Source organism: Branchiostoma belcheri, unplaced genomic scaffold (assembly GCF_001625305.1).
Source record: "Branchiostoma belcheri isolate BF01 breed outbred unplaced genomic scaffold, Haploidv18h27 scaffold26, whole genome shotgun sequence".
NCBI classification, from domain to species: domain Eukaryota; kingdom Metazoa; phylum Chordata; class Leptocardii; order Amphioxiformes; family Branchiostomatidae; genus Branchiostoma; species Branchiostoma belcheri.
The window spans coordinates 2474660-2492108 of NW_017803865.1; the positions used below are offsets into that span (position 1 = coordinate 2474660).

Sequence of the window (17449 nt, forward strand, 5' to 3'; positions counted from 1 at the left end):
CCCCCCCCACCCACCACCACACACACACACAAATCTTACACAAGTCATAATGCTGGGCTGATGCCACTCCAACTGTTGAAGTCTTCTCCCATCCTCATTATACAAACTCCTATCTTACACAATCATTAGAGCAACCATGCTGACATAACATCAAAAACTTTAGTCCTATTACTAAGAATGCTCAGTAATTAGCATAACCTTAAAAGCACACTGAAATAGTAGTTTGGCTGCCAGTTCTCTATTGGTTATTGCGTGCAAGCAGGGAGAAGGTTGAACAATATCAGTAAGCCCCAACTTCCACACGTGCCATTGGACAAGGAACTTTCACCATTGGTCTATTGACTTGTGAAACTTAAAACTTATTATACAAAGTATATCAAATTTGTGTCATGCATATTCTGTTTCATGGCAAATCAGCTGTTCTCTTACGAAACCTAAACAAACTGATGACGTTTTGTAACCTAAACAAACCGATGACGTTGTGTAACCTACATGTTACCCAACCTGAAACAGATACCCTTGTCCCCTTATAGCCTGGCTGGACACAGTTGTGGATATCTCTGTATAAAAGATGTGTTTTGTGCATCCAAATATTAAAAAAAGTCAACATACAATATGTCTTTTACACTTTTAGCATACTCTAATATTAATTGTATAGAATGTTTTGGTTTGTGTCCCCATATTTGTGTCAGAATGACGTCAGCTTGTCTGTTTTTCTGCTGATTAATTTGTTGTCCAGCCGACCTTGGTTTGGTTTGGTGGAGGCTCTTGGTCAAATTCTAGGCCAAGTTCTTCTGAGGGCAATTTTGTCATGTTAATTATCATCATTCTAGTCTGAAGATATTTTGCCACTGGAAGTAACAGTTATTATCACATAAAACAGTTGAGAAAAACACAGAGAAATAATCAGGAAGTCAACCTTTGCCTGTTTTGCCTTCCTTATTTTCAAAATTTAACATTTTGTTGCTTCTTTAATTGATACTTAATTTATTCATATTCAAATGATAGTAAGAAATGAATGAGCTACAATATAAGAAATGTTGTGAAATTTTATCATATCATTATGACTCTTCTATGCAGAGAGTAGGGAGTTACATACTGTGGCTGGTGGCCAGTGTCATCTCGCTCCTGATTGGTTGGTGTGAGTTTGATTGACAGGTGCATGTGGCAGTTGTGTGTCCCCCTGAGTTGTGACATTGTTGCCAAGTGGAATAACACCATGTAGCAATGCTGAGGCCTGGAGCTCACAGGGTATCCGGTTACACTGCAGTCAGGGAGGATTCAGTTCTAATGCACTAATACTGTAGAAAAACACCACATTTCATCAATTACTGCAACTTTTAACCATTATTATCAACCATCACTGAATGATACAGTCAAAAGAGCTCATAGCAAAAGGAAAAACTTTGCTATTCTGTTCTTAGTCTTATTCCATTAAAGAGAATAACATGATATCATACATGGAAAATGAACACCCCCCCCATTCCTAATGCTCAGAGTCTTTTGCCCTTTTATTGCTTCTGTTAAAGCAAAGCACTAGTCCTCTTTACAATAAGATCTACTTTGCTGAATCAAAAGCTTTGCAGGATTGAAATACACGAGTTTAGCAAGCTTTAATTTCTTGGGTGGCAAGATTTTAATTTTTTGGCGTTGTGTAACGTGACAGATCACCACCCCTGCAAAATAGTCTAATTATATCCCCCTGCACCTGCCACTTTTACTAACCAATCCCAGCCCTCCTTACATCCGTCACAGCTGCTATAGACCAATGAGAGACCGTGTTACATCCCGCCTGGGGGGTATATAAGGCTGCTAACAGCTGCAGTAGTCAGGAGGTTCTCTGAAAGCCCGCGTGCCGGGCCGCGGAAAAGGAAGACCTAACCTGTGTCTGTCCTCCGGGAACAATGGAGTAAGCCCTGCGTACCTCCGCAAAGGGCAGCTCCCGCCTCGAAATAAGAGTAATCGGGGACGAAGAGAAGAGACGACGACTAACGTCAGTCTACGAAGCAAGGAAACTTTCTTTCCGGATCGATCAAACTTCTGTAAAAAAGTTGTTAGGTTAGGTTTTCCTTTGTGTGCTGAGTGGAAAATCATCAATCGTGCTGTGTGTGTGCTGTTTGTGCTACTGCTACTGCAACTATCTATCGACAACGCTTGGATACCGACTACGATTCGTGTGTTCTGAAGAAGGTAACTGTTCCTCCTCTCTTCCCTTTTAGAATTTATTCTGTTTTATACTTAAATAGATGCCTTCTGTCTGAGTAAGATGCCATGATAGCAGGGTTAAAAATAACTGGCATTTTTCCTGCTGAAAAAATATCAATATGTTTCTTCATATGCTTCCTTTTCAAATGTTCAAAGACAGTCCCAGTGTAAGCATTACTGTAGCTTGTGCTGTAGATGGTTCGTAGGATCTAAAATGATGACAAAACATCCAGTGCTAATCCAGAAAATAATTCTTCCACGTCCGTCCAAATGTAACATGATACATCATAACTTCACCATAACATCATAGATAGAAAAAAACTTTCGGTAAGAAAAAAAACAAGCCCTGCTCTTTACTTTGAGTCTTTCTCTTCCAGCTTAGCTCTCAGTTAGCCCATTATCCCCACATTATGTCTTGTTTGTAAGATGTGTAAGTACAGTGTGAAATGTAAGAGCCCCCTCCCCACGTGAGGCAATGTCAGGCATGCGGACCATTCTGCCTCTCTCTATTTATGGAGAGCCGCTCCAGCATTCTGTCTCCGTCATCTGAAACTCGATCCCCGCCTGCCATAACCCTGCCGTACTGCACCCAGAGTTGGGACATTTCAAGGAGATGACTAGCGATAGATTCAATGATTTAATAATGTGGAACAGTTGAAGTTTCAAACCTTTCAATCACTTTTTCCATAGCTTTCACATCTATCAATTTGTTTTTATTTTGCTGTCACAACTGAATACAAAGCAGTATAGTGTTAAGTATAATGTTACACAATATATTGATGACAATTTTTAGAAAAGGACAGTTTCTTTTCTCTGTCACTGTCATTTTTTAAAGTTCAAATGTATCAAAAGGACAAGATTAAAAGAGGGCAGGGAGAAAAAACTTGAATCTGATACTCCTGAAACTGTTTGTACCACCTAGGTACAGACTTTCTCCTCAGTCTGTTTTCATCTTCCAGTTCAAAACCTTCTATATCTGTGAAGCAACTTAAATCAAATTGGTGCTATCAGTACAAGCTTCTTCCCTACCTTAGAAGTCTACCCTACTCTGTCAGATATTGTCTCATCTTGATCTGCACATTCTGTCCTTTATCTGTCCGAAACTTGACACCCATCCTCCATTGCTGGGACGAGCTGTACCCATAGATGGATGTAAGGTCATGTTGGGGAATTCCATAATCCACAGCAACAAAATTATGAGTAGTGACAATACTGAAGGACAATTCAGTTTCATAGCAACTTTCCAACAGAGAGGGCTTAAATTTAATATTAACTGCACTGTTCTCTTGTTTCTTTTATTGAAGAAGTATTTTATCTGTATTTAAGTTAAATCTCAACGTCGCAGCTGTCCACAGCAACAAAATTATGAACAGTGACAATACTGAGGGACAATTCATTTTCATTGCAACATTCCAACAGAGAGGGCTTAGATTTAATATTAACTGTACTCTTCTATTGTTTATCTTATTGGAGAAGTATTTTATCTGTATTTGAATTAAATCTCAACGTCCCAGCTGTCTAACCGTGTAACCAATACAAATTTGGTGCCAAGTAGTTATCTTAATTAGCATGAAAGACAGGTGAACAGCTTTGAACATTCATCATGATTGTGAATGATTCATAATGTTTATATAAACCTCAGGTCTCAGTGTATCTGACAGTGTGTTTTTGTAGTTGGTTTGGGAAGAAGCCAACGTTGTAACTATGCCATAAATAAACATTAATCTAAAGAAACAGTCCAGGAATTTCCCCACGCAAGGTTTTCCTGTTTCTGATAATTGAGTCGTGGGAGAACATAGTTTTGGATAAAAACTGAGACGGCAGTTTTGTGTGAAGACGTCTTCTTGGAGTTTCTTGAAAGATCTGGGCTGAAACCATCATGTTTACGTCTCATGTGTTCCTCATAGTTAGACAGCCATTGAAACCAAGGGTTGCCAAGGATACTACCCAGTTTGTATCAGGATTACTTCATTTTAGAAGTTTTGTAGCTTTCTTTCTGTTGGAGTTGTACAAGTTTGTGGGGGGAAGATATGTGATGAAGAAGTATGATTGTATTTTTTGTGGAAAAGTGCTTTCTTCCTGAATTGTGACATTGTCTTAACTTCTCTTTGGAAATTTTCTGTGATTAAAAATATGTTGATAGATTGTATTGTACAAGAACAAATTAAGTGTATATAGATCCATCTGTATTGACTTACATGTAGAGTATATGAAATGGTCGGCAGTTATGCATTGTGATAAGTTCAAATGTCATGTTGGGACAGAGAAATATTTCATATGTTGTAATACCTACCAAATATAAGGTACCTACATGTTTAAGATATGCTTCTTGAAGACTTTATTCAAACCTACTTTTCTTGTTTCAACAGAGTACCAGAGCCGCCAATCATAAGAAACATGGAACCGCCAAAGTTCGTCCAACCAATCCGAAGCATCGCTGTTGTTGAGGGCAAGCGAGCAGAGTTTGAAGGACTTGTCACAGGTGAGAAAAACTTACTTTTCCTTTAAAGGCATCCAGTGCAGTTTTTAAGGCTTGGAAACATGATTTTTTAAAGTCAATATTCTAGTCACTTATCTGCATACTGAGTTGAAACCACACTACCCCTCATGGAGCAAACTACCCAAAATTCTGATGAAAAATGGTTACTGGAAGGGCCCTTGGCTGATTTTTAGGGTACCTCCCATAAAATAAAGGACTCATCTTGGGGCTTGTTTCTCCAGTTTTAAGTACCCAAAGTATGAAATAATGATTGAAATGTGTTAATGTGAAGCAGTATGTGTCATAAAGATTGCCTTATTCAGAATATTTCCAGTTTTGCTGCCCTGAAATCGCATTGAATGCCTTTAAGACATGACTTTTTTCTCCAAGAAGCTGGCTAGTCTTGAGCGGACAAACCAGAAAATAAGACTTTCCTCAGTCCACCCAGGTGTAAAATGGGTACCTGACTTCGGTTGGGGAGGTAAAAGGCAATTGAAGAAGAGAGATGGGCTCCACCTGCCAATACCCTGTCCAGGTTGTTAATGTATTAACAACATTCTTCACCTACAGCCTGAGAAATGCTACAGGACTACTAAGTACCTTTAGCTTTAAGATATTCAATAGTTTCCCTTCAAGCTGTTGAGTCTTTTCTGTGCACTGGAGTTGAAAAGACACAGGTCAAATGATATCTTGAAAATGAAATTTTAAGTTCTCGAAAAAAATTGTTGAAATGGCTGCAACTGTTCCTGACAGTACTGTCCTCAGCAGGGGATTCAGATGGATCCAGGCAGCTGGTGTATCATGTTACAGGACAGGTGTCAGGTTACACAGCTGGTGTATCATGTAACAGGACAGGTGTCAGGTTACACAGCTGGTGTATCATGTTACAGGACAGGTGTCAGGTTACACAGCTGGTGTATCATGTTACAGGACAGGTGTAAGGTTACACAACTACTTCTCATGTTACAGGACTGGTGTCAGGTTGCACAGCTTACAAAACACATGTCTTTGGTAGTAGGTTGGCTTCTACAATCCACAGAGTCTTCAGTTAAGTTATTTAAGAACAAACCAACCAATATTAAGCTGAACATTTGTAAAAGGGCAACTCCACTTCTAGTTGGTGACTTTTGGCTTCTTTACTTCTGGCAGGACTTCCAAAAGATGAAATGACTCATCTTAATTTTTGTGATGGCTTGTCTTTCTAAAGGTCACATGAAAGTCGCAGCTGTTTGATTTGTTCCTTATTTGACAAACGTGTCAGCGTCTTGGCAACTCCTTATCTTTTGAAACTTGCAGGCTGCTTAAAGTCTTTAAGTAGCCCCAGTTTCTTCCCTTTATCTCAAGTATTTGGGTTAGTCTTGAGTGTGGTATTCTGGCTGAAGGGGTTGCCAGCATAGCTGAGCAGTGTAACAAGATCTCTGTTGCCCAGTTTGTAGCTTTGTACCAAACAAGAATCAAGTTCATTATTTTTACATTGTCAGATGTTTCTGACAGCATTTAGAGCAGTGGGACAGGTGCAAAATGATCTTTGTGATGACAGTCCCACTGTGAGAGAAACAATTTGTACATGTACTGTGATGTAGTTCTGTGCCAAACAAGAGTCAACTTTCTGTGTTTTTCAACACTGTCAGCTGTTTTTTACGTCATTCAGAGAATTGTTACAGGCTCATGTATAATCTGTGATGCCAACTGTCGACTGTAAGTGAAGTTATCCATACTTTACTAGACCCCCTCCCTCTTTGTAAAAACAGCTGTTACAACGCTACAGCAAACTGTTCATAAATCCACAGAAGGCATAAGAAAATGGAAACTCAATGGCTAGCCCACTACCCTAGCAGATTGTTCACCCAATTTTGTTCCAAATTACTGTCCATAATCTCTTACAAAGGCCTGGTGGAGGCTATTTTTTTTGTCAAATCTTATTATCCATAACCCCTTACGGAAGGCCTGGTGGTGGAGGCTAAGACTTCTACTCTCCAAGCAGAGATTTAGACTTTCATGTCTTTTGGGGGCATATTTATTGGGCTTTCTTTTTTGTACCAGTTTTTTTTGTTTCCACAGACAAATGCTGGTAAATTGGCCAATTTGATACTGCCTTGCAACCACCACAAGATTGTCTCAGAGAAAGAAGACTTTAGCCTGCTTCTATCCCTCCCCCTTTCTTCCTCCCAAATTATGCCAAAATTAGTATCCCTAAATCCTTAGGAAGGCCTGGTGGAAGCTACTATTTTTGTCAAATCTTAGTATCCATAACCCCTAAGGAAATGGAGGTGATAGCTTCTATCCCTCCCTGCTTTTGTGAATTTGTCCACCCCTCCAATTTCCTGCTCCCATATTCCCAGCTGTTGACACATGTACTGAGGTGTGAAATTGCCTAAATCAGCCGTGAAATCGCCGGCTTGTGGCTCTGCAGCACCAGTGGTCACACTGGGGTGTCAAGTGGCCACAAATGGGCCACAATGAGGACCTGGTGATAATTGGTCTAAGCTGTGGAAAATGAACTCTAATCTGCTCACTGCACTTTTGTTGTGTCAGTAAAGTTCTGTATCTTGTTAGGAGGAGGGGCGAAGATGTGTAAAGGGAAATACATCCCCTTTTAGAACGTGAAAATTTGATTCACAATCTTTGTTTACATTTCTTGTGGCCATACAAATTGTACTAGAACTGAAGAAAATGTCTTTCTGTTTCCCCCCTTTTTTTTATTTTCAAAAGCAAAGTAGCTAGTTGGTCTTTCTACGTTTTAGAAATGTGTATTGCCATTCTGCTTTGAGTCTGTTATCAATAAATCTGAAACCTGGTGTTTGCATAATATTTGTTAGTTCGTTTTTCTTTCAACAGAATAGTCCTGGTCCAAAGCAAGAATTAAAAGTAATGGATACAACCTACAGTCTTATGTGGTGCATTCCCTAGGGAATTCTGAAAATAGCTTGTGCAGTGAAATGCTCGGATTTTCCAGCCAAATTTGGGAGACATACAACTCTAGGTCTAGACCTAGATCATAGTTATCTACATATCTATCTACATATCTATCCACATGTGACGACTCAGCTAAAAGATTGTCTGGGTAACTTTTAATTGAACAGTGCACTTGATTGGTTGCCTGTTTTGTAACACCGTTTGTGATTGGCTGTCTCCCAGGTGACCCCCAGCCAGAGGTTACTTGGTACAAAGTTGGGCAGTTAGAACAATGAATTTGATTGGTTGCCTGCTTTGTAACACCGTTCTTGATTGGCTGTTTCCCAGGTGACCCCCAGCCAGAGGTTACTTGGTACAAAGATGGGCAGGACTGTACCCAGAATCCCGACTTCGAGATCGCGTACATCGAGGGGCATGCGAAACTCGTGATCCAAGAAGTCTTCGACGAGGATGCTGGAAAATACACCTGCAAGGCCAAGAACCAGGCCGGAACGGCCGCCTCCACAGCTGAACTTGTGGTCAAGGGTAAGGAACACCCCTGTTGGTACTGTCTTAGTATGTGTTAATAATTATAATTATAATATTATTATAATTATAATTATAATTATAATAATATCGTGGTATGGTCCATGTCAAAATTATGGGGGAGTCACTACATCCCAGCATTTAACATTTGTAAATTTCTTGCACTGGACAAATTTTACCTGTAATACTAAGACTTTGAGAATATATGGATCATAATGAAAACTATTCAGAAAGCATTGCCATTATTTCTTTATACATGTACTCCATAGGTGGTAACGGTTAATGCAGCAAATGATAATCCCATTGCCATAGTAATACTTCTGTACATGTATGCAATGGTTGGCTTCTGACAGAGCCACCAAACTTTACAAGTATTCCTGACATCATGGGAGTGGAAAGAAAATAGCTAAAATAAAAAGGGGTTTAGAGTAAGATAACAGTTGCCATAGTAACACTTATTTTTTCCCGCAGCCGTGACGGAGCCACCAGACTTTACGCAGCGCCTGCAGAGCATGCAGGTGAACGAGGGCGCCGAGGTGAGACTCGAGGTCCGCATCTCCGGCGTGCCAACGCCCGAGATCAAATGGTTCCGCGAGGGTGCCGAGATACAGACATCACATGACTTTCAGGTGGGTAGTACCTCGAAGAACTGCTAGGGGGCTCTCTTTACATAAGCAGGATTTTAAAATGTTTACATGGGTTAAGTTCTTACATCAAATGGTTCCGCGAGGGTGCCGAGATACAGACATCACATGACTTTCAGGTGGGTAGAATCGTCTATAGAGCTCCCCTAGAAAATATGCCATATGATGATTTTGTAACAATGTAAAATTCCTACATGAAAGGATTTATAGGCAGCCCTTTAGAGGGATCTCTTTAAAAAATAGGATTTATGAATTCCTACATCAATGGTTTTGTGAAGGAGTCCTTCTGATCAGCTTGGCAAAAAGGAGTTTTTTCAGTTTCTATTTCTGGTTTAGTAAAGTTTACTAGGATTTTTAAATTCAACCCAGCATGTTTGTTTATCATGAAATTCTCAAGTTGGCCCACTGGCAGATTTTCATTAGGTCAGGGTGAGACAAAATATAACAAGATACGGTTTACATGATGTGAAATCCCGTCATTACAATAACAGTTAATCCATACTTTTCTTTCTGTCTGATTTTCTGCAGATCATACGTGAGGGGGATCTGTCAGCTCTGGTGATCCGCGAGGCCTTCTCAGAGGATTCTGGGAAGTTCAGCGTCATGGCATCCAACAGCGTGGGCCGAGCCACCTCTGCTGCACATCTCGTCATTACAGGTAGGGGCGTCGCTATACTGTCCTGATTTCTGCAGTAACTGTTGTTCTTTCTTTCTTGGTTCAAATGTCGTAATATTGTAAAGTTTGTCCTTTGTGTACTCAGCATTGCCTGAAAAACAGCTGCAATATCATATCCAGAACTGTGACGATCTAGTTCTATGCCTGAATAGGTTAGGGATATGATCGGGCATAGTTCTGGATATTCTGTATCGTATCCAGAACCGTGTCAATCAAGTTCAAATTCTATGCCTGAATGGGTTAGGGTTAGAATCAAGCACGGTTCTGGATAGTCTCTGCATATCCAAGAACATAGATTTGCCCGAGGCATGGTTCTGGATACACGTGGACTGTCCAGAACTGTGCCTTAGCAAGGTTCTGGGTAAACATGGTTCTTGATACAACAGTACCCATTTACCAGGTTGTTATTCTTATGTCACTTGTGTGTTATTGGCCTTACAGCTGCTGAAGAATCAGTAGCCATGGAAGCTACCACAACAGAACAAGTCCAAATCACACAAGCACAGACACAAGCACAACAGATGGATCTCGGATCTGTAAGTCACAACCTAATGCTTTTTTAGCAGCATAGCCTCTATATTTATCATGATTTCATTCCACTTTTTATGTGTTATCTGCATGTTTTTAAATGTGTGTACTGCACAATTTCATGACTTAGCAACGCATATTGGCCAAACAATTAAATCTAAATAGAGATAGGGTGTGATCAAACGTAGTCTGTGGGAATGCCCAACAAAGTTATAATCACAGTTGTGCAAAGGTTAGGTGCAACAGGTTGTTCAGTGTAATAATAATATAGCTCTTTGTACCTTCAAAGCTGGTGTGTTACTCTGAAGGGTGATTATACCGGCCATACAGATACAGAAATATATCTCTGTACTAAATCCTGTTCCTAACAATGTTTGTTTGTTTGTTTGTTTGTTTGTTTGTAGGGGTACGAACCTGGAGTGACCGAGGTGAGAGAAGCTGTTGTCAGCGCCGCGGCCAGAAGGGTCGTAGGCGGGGTACAGTACGGAGAACAAACCGTCTCCGCACAGCAAGTTGCCGTGGCCGAGGAAGAGCAAAGACGTGCGGTACGTTTCGGGTCAAACCTGGGGTTAAGCGATCAGTAACATGCTCTGATCTTTTATTTATCTATCTATTCATGCATTGTTTGGCTCAGGCACATATTAAAAGAGCAGGTAAAATTAAAGTATGCAAGCATGCAAGTCCTCTTAACAGCAAGTTTTCAAAGTACAAGTTCTTTTAACATCAAGTTTTCAACCCTCCTCTCCCAATTTGCTTTGAGCTAGAATGCACTTACCCTTCTAGATTGAGCCTTGGTGATAAAGACAAAAGATTTGGCTGCAGATTCTGAACTGAAAATCCTTGGGAATGGTAATCTCAAGTTTTCGCAGTACGCTTTAAGATAGAATACACTTGGCCCTTGTGAGAACGATGTCAGCAGCTTGCATGGTTGGAACTGGAGGTTCCTTAGCTTTGCAACTGGCCATAGCTACATGTAGACTGGCAGTTTATGCTCAGTTTATGCCCCTACAGCTAATATTAACACTAGAAAGGTAAGATGCTTCTATGTGCTAGGTGCTAAAGTTGCTGCACGCTGCTTTTTGCTTTGCAGATTCAAACGTCAGAGCAGCAGGTCACTGTAACAGAGCAACAAATGGTACGTCGCTATAACTCGCTTCCTGCTTTTCCCTATAGTCTTACTTAAATTGTGGACTTGACACTAGAGTTGTAACTTTAAGAAGCTTTAGTAGACTTGTACATATGGCTGACTGTGATGCGCTAGACAAGGCCTAACAAAAGTTAGGTAACTTTACAAGAATAAGTTCTGGGGGAATCAGAAAATTTCTTCTCATGTGTTCTTTCATTGTTGTCTTTTCAACAATCAGCTTTAGACTTGCTTTCCTGCTTCTGCGCAAATATGCAGCTTTGCTCCAAAAAGCAAACAAAAGTCTAACAGGTATATGCAGCTTTGCAGTGCTTTATGCTGACAGCAGGTTTCTTTGCTTTGCTTTGCTTTGCTTTGCAGATGCAAGCTTCTAGCACTACTAGTATGACCAGTATGCAGGCAACAAGTATGCAGGCTTCTAGTATGACTAGTACAACTGAGCAGCACACAGTAACACAGCAACAAGAAACGGTATGGCACAACAACTCGCTTTTATAAGTTGTCATTGCAAGTAGTGCTGCATACCGGTTCACTGGACTTGGATCCGGACTTGTAAGAATGTTTAGGTTCAAGTCCACAAAAACCTAAAAGTCAAGAACCGAGTCCGGACTTATTACCATAAAAGACCATTTCACATACCCCTTTTCTTTCCAAACCACCTGAAACCTTCCATAGATTGCAAAATCTTTGCTGCAAAATGAAGGAAACATTGCCATCGGGCATCTTCAAGTACCAGCCTCCATGTTATGTGGCCAAAGTTTCACCCAGACAACATTGCAAGGTTGCCAACATGCAAGTTTGTCTATGTCATGGGTTTATGTCCAGACTTACAAGTCCGGAACTGAACCTAAACCTCTGGACTTGAATACTGACCTGAACCTAAATGTGGGTTTAGGTCTGCAGCACTAATTGCAAGTTAACAATTTTCTAGTGGCTTGGTACAGATGTACAGATTGCTTGAAGTGCTGAAGATGCAGACCTACACAGGCGATTGCTGCTCAATATTTGCTGAGTTATTACTGCAATATGTGAGTGACCAACAAAGGCTTTCTAATGTTAGAAATAACTCAATGTAATAAAGAGTAGTGACTTTGCAGGTAAGTTTCAAAGAGGGTGAAATTTGGGGTTAAGCATAGATACATATTAGGCAATACAAAGCAGAAGCATGAAGAGTACAATACTGATGAGTGAGCAACAAAGGCTCTCCAATGTTAGAGAGAAATGAATGGAAAAATTAAATATTAACTTTGCAGGTAAGTTTCAAAGATTTTGCGGTATAGCCATAGACATATTACATTATACGTAGTTGGCCTTGAAGGCATTTACATGCAGAAGCATGAAGGGTATCATACAGACATATAATTGAATGTAAAGTAGTAACTTTGCAGGTAAGTTTCAAAGAGAGCAAAATTTGGTGTTAAGCATAGTTACATAGGTGTTACAAAAATGGCCATGAAGAAGCATGAGAGGTACATTTTATCATACCGACGTTTCTTCATCCGTCCGTCCATTCATCCCTCCATCTCTCCATCCGCCCGTGTAGCAAGCGGCCGCGTCAGCCGCGGCCTCACGCCAAGTGAGCAGCGGCGTGACCATCACCCGCGAAACACGGGAAGTTGGCGCCGCCGTGACCAGAGTGTCACAAGAGGTCGGTTTGGGGTCGTAGTTCATGGGTCATGTGTGTGTTTGTGTGTCTGCCCAATCACTGTGCATGTCATGGTAGGCTGTCTACCAATCAGGCATGTTTTCCATCAAACATTTGGTAAAATTTTGTCTAAATACAAAAGTAAGAAACAAAGAGTCTTGGATGCTGATTGCCTCACAGTCAAATGTTCTTGTAAAGAGCAGAAAGAAACAACTAAACAAGCATTCTTGAAGTCTGGCTGCCTTTTTCCTTCTAAAGAGGAGTACAAGAGGAGTAGTGCACAAGAGCTTGGTAGAATTCCTTTCCAGTCTAAGCATGCTGGCTTGTGGATCAGTAACTACTGCATCTGGTTAAAATTTCTGCCCAGAGTCTGCTTTCATGTTGATCTTACAATCTTGCATTTTTTAAAGTCTGACAACCAAGAAATTAAATTGGTGTCACCTTACATGTATGTGACATTATCAAAATCATGTCATGGTGGCTGCCATGAAAAGGGAATGCTGCATCTGTGTGAATCTTTGCCCAAAGTCTGCTTGATCTTCCAATCTTGCAGTGCTTTTCTAAGAACAAAGAAATTAAATTGGTGTGGCTTAATGGTACATTGTCATATCATGTTGTTGTCATCATCATCATCATCATCATCATGGCTGCCATTCCCCGCACACACAGACCTCCGTGAAAACTGCGCAGCGCCGCACGGAAAGGGTCGTGACCCGCGACCTGGCCTCCGAGAAGGTCGTCTCCGCCATCGACACCACGCCGATCGAGTGGAACGGCAAGAAGAAGCCGCCCACCGTCGCCAAGAAGGTCCGCACCTTCACCCCTGAGGAGCTGGAGGAAATCCGATCCCAGCGGGAGGAGGGGATGGTGACCTTCCAGGTGGAGGGCGGAGAGATGCTGAGGACCCAGGCCAAGGGGAAAGTCATCTCTGCGATCGAGAAGTCCCCCATCCAATGGGAGATTCGCAGGATGCAGGAAGAGAAGAGGAGGAAGGAAGAGGAAGAGAGGAGAGCAGCAGAAGCAGCTGCAGCTGCTGCAGTAGAAGTTGTGGAGGTTCGTGGGGTTGGAAAAAAATGCACGGAAACCTGGCAAAAATGGACTGCCATATTGGTCTATCCCATCCTGGAAAGTCTGAGAAGCATGACATAGGTTATAAAATGTTACAAAAGACCAGGAGTTGGATGCTGGAATGTAAAATTATACAAAAGACCAGGATTTGGATGCTGGAATGCTTGCAAGGGTCACAGAATTCCTGTCAGAGAATGATTCCTGCAGAAGGATAAGGGGAGAAGTCACAGGCATCATCTTGAAGACAAAATAAGGATAGGGAACAAATGCATCATCTTCATCATCAATGAAGATTGCTGCCTTACACTTTTATCCATTGTCATGTGCTGTAGATAGAAAATGATACATTTCTGTTACCATCATGATGTGATGTGTCTCCATTCCTTGTAACCAGTTGTCCCAAGAGTTTGAAGCTTTGCCTGGGGAATTCAACAGAAACTGTGGGAATCTTTAAGGATTTCTTACCATGATTCTAAGACGTCTTGTCCTCCTTCTTCAGGTGCAGATGGAAGTAGAAGAAGCACAGGCACCTCCGCCGGCCCCACCTGCTGAGCCAGAGGCCATGGAGACGGGAATCTCACAGCCCGTCTTCCAGAAGGTAAGGCAACGTCTTCAAGACTTTACACAATGCCTTCAAGACTTAATATAATGTCTTCAAGACTTTGCACAAAGACTTATCTTAGATACACACCACACAATCTCACAACCTGTTTTCCAGAAGGTAAGATAACTTCTTTTAAGACTTTAGACAACAACCTAAAGAATTTACACAATGTCTTTAAGACACAAAGACTTAAATCCACACCACACAATCTCACAACCCATCTTACAGAATCTATGGAAACTTCTCAAAGATTATTTACACAGTGATTCACGTCTCAAGAATTGTAGTACACACCTCCACAGGCGACTGCACTTTTCGGTAGTCAGATATCCTTTATTTTCTGATATGTCAAAATTGAGCCAGTTTTTCCCTGCTAATTATCATAAATTTGCATATTAGTGCTATTTACTTTGGTTTGCGTTGGACCGTTCATTAGCAAGCAGGCCAACAGCAGATTACCAACAAACGCACGGGAAGGACCCCATGCAGCAAGTGCACCAAATGAGAGCCATACAGCAACAGGTGCAAAACATGCAGCAGCAACAACAGCAACTGCAGCCACACCAAATGCAACAAATGCTACAATTGCAACAACAGCAACACCAAATGCAACAACAACAACAGCATCAGATGCAGCATCAGGTGCAGTCCACGCAGCACCTACAGCAGCCTGTCTTCACCATGCAGCAGGTGGAGGGGCTGCAGCAGATGGCACCCGTACGCACAGTGCAGCAGCTTCCAGGAATGCAGCAGCAAGTTACTGGAATGCAGCAAGTTCCTGGAATGCAGCAGCAACACGTTGTGTGCCAGCAGCAGCACACTACCGTACGCCACAACCCCGGGACGCAGCCAACACACTTCACCAACACGACTGGTTACACCACCGGCTACACCCCCGCACACGTGCTGGGGGAACAGATGCAGCCGGCGCTGGCAGCCATCCACCCGGCGTCGGTGATCCACATGGGCCATGCGAAGGAGCGTGTGTACAAGGCCCACCCGGAGGAGGTGATGGGGAGCCCGGGGCAGCGCCGCCGCGCTCTGATCCAGCTCCACGAGGGAATCCACGCAGACTTCGACGCTTGCATCCCTTACTTCCCCAAGGTACGGGTGGATGTGGTTCTGCTGTCACACGTCCATTCCACTGTAGAGGGTGCCTCAATTGTTGCACATCCATGCCTCTGTAGATGGAGTACCAGATCACTGTCATTCCCAAACTTCAGCTTTATAATGGTTCAACTGTTGCACATCCATGCCACTGTAGCTTTGCAAGATGCTAGAGTTGATCTACATCCATTCCACTGTGGAGGAGCTACTTTGTTCCAGTATTCACTCGTCATTCCCATTCTTCAGCTTTATTATGCTTCAACTGGTGCGCATCCATTCCACTGTAGATTAACCAGAAAATCATCAAGCAGGATCTTGGAGTTGGTCCTCTTCCATTCCACTGAAGAATTGTGGCGCACTCTTTTGCTTGTTAGGCATGTTTGCCATTCCCTAGGTTCAGCTTTGTGTCTCATTTTGTCTGTTGCTTCAGTATTAACCTGAGAATTATAATGCAAAATAGACTATCAGGTTTTTAGATTCCTGCTTCAACTGTGTTGACATCCATTCCACAGTAGGTGGAACCCAGGTGTACCAAATCACTTGCTTCAGTTGTGTTTCACTGCTGCACCATTATATTGAAGGATCAAGATTGCCATGAGTTCACCCATGTTTTCAGCCTTCACCACTGCACAAGAAGACATCTAGTTAACCACTGTAGCCAGCACAGTGTCTTGCAGACCATCTCAAGCATTCACCAAGCAACAATACTGGCTTTCTTCAGTCATTCCATGGTGTCTGTGGAACCTGGACATCACCAGATATGCTGCAAACTGTTCTATTGTCACCTAGTGAACAATCATGTTTCTATCATTTGTCTGTCAACAGTGAAGCATGATTTGTCAGCACAAAGCATTATGTACTGTCCAACACCCTCAAGCACCTAGTCATCGCTGGACTCATTTTTGTCTTCATCACTTTTACTGGAGTCCAACAGCTCTTTGCCTTTTCTGTCTTACATCTTGCCTTCACTGCACTCCTCCTTACTCTACCTACATCACTCTCACTTTCAGCATCTCAGACATTCACTGTCACTCTCACTTGCATCTTCTGCTCTGCTCTATGATTCAAACTGTCCGTCCCTTTCAGACTTGATCACAGTCTTTAATGGTGACCACCTTTCATCCTATTTTCTATGAGAGCATCCATGATCAATAGATGTCATACACACATTCAGCACTATTTATGTACACAACCAACTTCTGTAGCTTTCATTGTTTGTCTGATTCAGAGCAGTTCTAGAAGTGGAAAACATCTTGCCTTGCATGTACATTTTGTACATTAGGCCACACCAATTTAATTTGTTGGTTCTCGGATTTTTTCAGAAAAAATATGAAGCGACAGGGCGAAAAAAATAAAATAAAAACAGGTCTAGGCATCCTATTATAGGCTTAAATGCTACAAAATGAGCCATGAAGTCAACACAAAAGGCTGGGTTAAAATTTAAACATTGAATTTTGAACTTTTAATCAAACCACTGCAATGATAGATGGGAAAACTGTAACAACTAGGAAGAAAAGGACTTTCCTCAACTGTTGGGGACAAAACATGAGCATTTTTCAGTTCATTCAGGACCAGAATCAATTTTTTTTTTTTTTGCAAATCAGAAAAAAATGAAGAATCCGAGAACCAACAAATTAAATTGGTGTGGCCTTAGGTAACAAAAAGTGCCAAATCTTGACTGTGCATGCATACATCTCCCCAACAGGGGCTTGGAAGGATGTAGACGTAGTCCCTGTCCCTTGAAAGAGATGCCGCCTAGCCTGGCGAAGCTCAGACCTATTTCCTTGACATCGATCTTTGCGGTGACTGAAGGATTTCGTTGGACAGGCATACGTTGGACACTCTTCTCAGTTCTTGAAGATCTCATCTAAGACTGTACAGACGATCTGTCTATGCTCTCGCACACTC

General features: G+C 41.8%; 1 protein-coding gene across 1 annotated transcript in view; it reads left to right on the forward strand.

Annotated features, from left to right (window-relative positions):
* The window catches only part of LOC109471808 (muscle M-line assembly protein unc-89-like), a 159851-nt gene that overhangs the window by 85683 nt on the left and 56719 nt on the right, over positions 1–17449 (forward strand). The window contains exons 51-61 of the mRNA XM_019771162.1: positions 4575–4687; positions 7928–8125; positions 8597–8754; positions 9298–9427; positions 9887–9981; positions 10378–10518; positions 11064–11108; positions 11478–11588; positions 12661–12765; positions 13432–13815; positions 14330–14428. Of these exons, the coding sequence (XP_019626721.1) occupies positions 4575–4687; positions 7928–8125; positions 8597–8754; positions 9298–9427; positions 9887–9981; positions 10378–10518; positions 11064–11108; positions 11478–11588; positions 12661–12765; positions 13432–13815; positions 14330–14428 (1579 nt within the window). The remainder of the gene's footprint in view (positions 1–4574; positions 4688–7927; positions 8126–8596; positions 8755–9297; positions 9428–9886; positions 9982–10377; positions 10519–11063; positions 11109–11477; positions 11589–12660; positions 12766–13431; positions 13816–14329; positions 14429–17449) is intronic.